Below are 3,878 nucleotides of genomic sequence, written 5' to 3'. Positions count from 1 at the left end.
CCCGGTGTGATGTAGCTCTTGGGGAAGGAAACCCATGGCGATGGAGGTTTGGGGTCTAGAGAGGGCTGGAGGAAGTTTTCCTGGGTTTAAAGAGCAGGAGTGTAGGTGTGGAGGTGGGACACACTGTGGGCTACTTCTGGTCACGGCCAGAACCGGTGCAGTTGTGGGCCCAACCCCAGCTCCTCAGCAGCCTTGGCCTGGAGCATACTGGGCCTTGGTTTTCCAAGGATTTGCCGTAAAACAGGCTCTTCTCTCATACTGTGACTTCTCACCATGTTCTGTCAAGAGAGCTGGGCTCCATTGGGGTCCTCTTGGCTCTGCTGCTTGAGCCCTTCCCCAGAGTGGGCAGAGAGATCCTTTCTGTATTGGGATGGGACCGGAGTGGCTGTGGGACACCCAGGGGGTAGTGGGGCTTTATCAAACCACATCTCTGTCTCCCCTCCGTCCCCAGGTCTCTGCCCTTGACCAGGAGATCATTGAAGTGGACCCAGACACCAAGGAAATGCTGAAGCTCCTGGTGAGTGGCCTCAGTTATCCCCTGCATGGTCAGTGGCATGTTCTTGGCACTGCTCCCACTCGTGTTGGCTAAAGGCTCCATCACTGGGGACATGGTGGGGGTCCCTCTACCCTGGGTCCTGTGGGCAGATTAATTCCTATATGGCTTTTGGGAGGGGAGGGAGAGACATGGTGGTTTTGCCATGGGCAGGGTGGGTGTGCTCCTTGCCCTCCCCTCCAAGGATTCCCTCACCATTGTACTGATCTCCGGAGTGGGGTGATCTCCCCCTCATTGAATTCCCCCATGGTGCTGCCACAGCACCTTCTCGCTCCCCACCCTCAGTGGTCACTGGGCAGGGTCCTGTTGCTGATCCTGTTGTTCCCGTGTTGTTTTCCAGGACTTTGGCAGCCTGTCCAACCTGCAGGTGACACAGCCCACAGTGGGGATGAACTTCAAGACGCCCCGAGGAGCGCTCTGAGTCCATCCCTGTGTGTCGTTTTTCCAATAAACGTGAGGAAACCACCTCAGCCTGCCTGGTCTTTGGACACCTGTGTCCCTGGGGATGAGGGAGGGCGGGTTCTCAGGTGCAGAGGACTCAGCACCTTCCTGTTTGCGGCATCTTCTTGAGTTCTTTTCTGGCTGCTTGGGGTGTGAGGATCAAAGTGGTATTTTAGAGGCTCTCCTGCTTTTGGGGCCATGGGAGAGAATGACCATGGTGGCTCCTTGGAGCTTGTGGGAACATGTGCTTCCCTGAGCAGGCAGCCCAGGGTCAGGCTGTGCCAGAATTAAAGCTGCTTTTTATAACCCCACTGGTCACTTTTAAGTGCTTAAATGAAAGGGAAGAGTCTTACAGTTACTTGATAAAATAAAAGCAAGGAGACCTCGATGTGTCCTTCCAAGGAAAACTGTTCACAGCCATAGCTTAAACCCCCTTCCTGGTAGGAATAAAATGACAAAAGATTTGTGTTTTGGAAAGAAATGTCTATATTTGTGTTTGTTGTGAAATTTAGGTACTTGAAATATTTGCAGTAAATACTTGAAATATTTGCAGTAAATTTAACAAGTGTTTGAATACACATTGAACATGTTGAGCTGCAGTCAGATAATTTATAAATCCTCTCTGGCAGCTCTTAAATAGGGAAGTTTTTGCTGCTCCAGCCACCTATGCATTACAATTTCCTCTTCATTTTGGTCTTCCTCTCACAGTAAATGCTAATTTTGGTTTGAACCCAGTAGGCCGTGTAGCCTGACGTGCCGGGGATGAAGTCGTGGAGCTCCCCTTCATATTTCTTCATGTCCCGGGAGGAGGTGTAGCCTGTCCAGGGAAAACAGGCTCACTGGGGTCCCTGCTCCCCCCCTCCATCCACAGGCTTTTCCAGGCATATTTACCTGTCACCATGTTATTCATTGGGTATTTCTGGAGGGCACGGTATGGAAATTCCCCCTGGGAAGGTGCTTCAGAGCCTGTTTCTTCACTGCTGTATCAGGGTGGGGGCAAAAAACATTCTGTGTGTTAGTTCCTGTGCACTGGGATCGCTTGGAATTTGGGGGGTCGTGTCCAAAATCCACCATCCAGGGTGGGAAAATACCTCTTGTCCAGGTCTAGCGCTTCCCCCTCAGGTTCTTCCTCGCAGCCATTTCTTACCGCCTCCGCTTCCTCTGTTGGATTTCCGTTGGGCTGTGAAAATCAGCACAGGGTTGAGTTAAAATGGTTCCCTTGGTGTGTCCCCCCAGAGCACCTGGGAAGTGCTCCAGGAGAATGGAATTGTTAGGGCTTGTGATTTCAGGTGTAATTTAGAGTTTCATTTTAGGTCTAAGCACATTTTTGCTTCAAAAGTGCTGGGAAGTTGCTTTGAAAGGAGAGGGGGCACAAATTAGAGGGAAAATGCTGCACCAAAGGGTTGAGCTCTGCCTGTGGCAATCAGTGTCCCTGGAATGGTGAGTTGGGCATGGTTTTCCTTGGCCCTCCTTTTGTTATTAGTGTATTTATAAAAACACTTATTATCCTTTACAGACATGGCCAGACTAAGTTATAACCGAGTTTTCGCCTCTAACGTTCTTTCTGCCTGATCTGACTACTTCCTTAAACACTTCCTGAGTGTTCCTTTTTCCCAAGATGACACACCCTCCTTTTTTTCCCCTAAGTTCCTGTGAAAGCTTCCTGCTCAGCCAGGCCCATCTTAAGGAATGTCCAGCTTTCATCGGTCCCTTTGTTTTTAAGGTCAGCTTTCCAAGGGACTTTCCAAGCTGGTGTCCTGAATAGACCAAAGTCAACCCTCTGGAAATCCAGGGTAGAGGTTTTGTTGTTGACTTTATGTAGTATTAAAAACTCCATTTTGTGGTCGCTGTGCCTCCAGCTGTTTATACGAGACTTGATCCTGTGTAATATGAATTTCTCATCTTACCTTTTCTTCAAGGACATCCACCTGCTCCCAAATAAAACAGCCGATTTTCCTTCTGATTTCTGCCAAGAAGAACAAAACAAATGACTGAGAGCATCAAATAACAGGACTGTGGCCTTGCTGCCTGAGCGAGGCCCTGCAGGTGCCTCTGAGGACAACAAGACCGAAGTGCAACATCCTGCCTCTGGGCAAGGGCAATTCCAAGCACAGATCCAGGCTGGGGGAATGGATTAAGCACAGCCCTGAGGAGAAGGACTTGGTGGAGGAGGAGCTGGATATGCCAAGTTGTGTGAGCTGGCACCGAGAAATCCCCTGTGCCCTGGGCTGATCCCACAGCGTGGGAAGCAGAGGAGCGGGGGGATTCTGCCCCCTCAGGTGAGACCCCACCTGCAATGCTGCTTCCAGCTCTGGGGTCCAACATCAGAAGGACATGGAGCTGCTGGAGCGAGTCCAGATGGGGCCACAGAGATGCTCCAAGGACTGGAGCCCCTCTGCTCTGGAGCCAGGCTGGGAGAGCTGGGGGTGTTCACCTGGAGAAGAGAAGGCTCCGGGGAGACCTGAGAGCCCCTTCCAGTGCCTAAAGAGGCTCCAACAGAGCTGGAGAGGGACTTGGAACAAGTGCCTGGAGGGACAGGGGAATGGCCTTAAGCTGCTAAAGGGTAGTCTTAGATTAGAGATTCAGCATAAATTTTTCACTGTGAGAGTGGTGAAGCCCTGGCACAGGTTGCCCAGAGAAGCTATGGCTGTCCCAACCCTGGAAGTGCCTAAAACCATGTTGGACAGGGCTTGGAGCAACCTGGTCTAGTGGAAGGTGTCCCTGCCAGCGGCAGAGGGTGGAATGAGATGAGCTTTAAGGTCCCTTCCAACCCCAAACCATTCTGTGATTCTGTGATAATAGATGGAGCATAAGCTGCCTCCAGGGAGGAAGAGCCACTAGAGCAGAAGGAAATTCCCTCCCTGCAGAGAAGTAACTGATGGTC

The 3,878-nt window shown here is 51.1% G+C and overlaps 2 protein-coding genes across 2 annotated transcripts in view; one reads left to right on the top strand and one right to left on the bottom strand.

Annotated features, from left to right (window-relative positions):
- RPS17 (ribosomal protein S17) overlaps positions 1-1,020 on the top strand; it is a 2,869-nt gene extending 1,849 nt beyond the window's left edge. Inside the window, exons 4-5 of the mRNA XM_017817008.1 lie at positions 452-517; positions 894-1,020. Coding sequence (XP_017672497.1) covers positions 452-517; positions 894-974 — 147 coding nt within the window. The 3' untranslated portion in view covers positions 975-1,020. The remainder of the gene's footprint in view (positions 1-451; positions 518-893) is intronic.
- A 367-nt stretch (positions 1,021-1,387) lies between these two features.
- Positions 1,388-3,878, bottom strand: part of TERB2 (telomere repeat binding bouquet formation protein 2) — a 5,490-nt gene continuing 2,999 nt past the window's right edge. Inside the window, exons 3-6 of the mRNA XM_017816729.1 lie at positions 2,902-2,985; positions 2,086-2,174; positions 1,886-1,974; positions 1,388-1,811 (exon numbers count right to left, since the gene is read on the bottom strand). Coding sequence (XP_017672218.1) covers positions 1,666-1,811; positions 1,886-1,974; positions 2,086-2,174; positions 2,902-2,985 — 408 coding nt within the window. The 3' untranslated portion in view covers positions 1,388-1,665. The remainder of the gene's footprint in view (positions 1,812-1,885; positions 1,975-2,085; positions 2,175-2,901; positions 2,986-3,878) is intronic.

Source organism: Lepidothrix coronata, unplaced genomic scaffold (genome assembly GCF_001604755.1).
Source record: "Lepidothrix coronata isolate B3197 unplaced genomic scaffold, Lepidothrix_coronata-1.0 Scaffold58, whole genome shotgun sequence".
In the NCBI taxonomy this organism is placed as follows: domain Eukaryota; kingdom Metazoa; phylum Chordata; class Aves; order Passeriformes; family Pipridae; genus Lepidothrix; species Lepidothrix coronata.
This window is presented reverse-complemented; position numbering and strand designations above follow the sequence as displayed.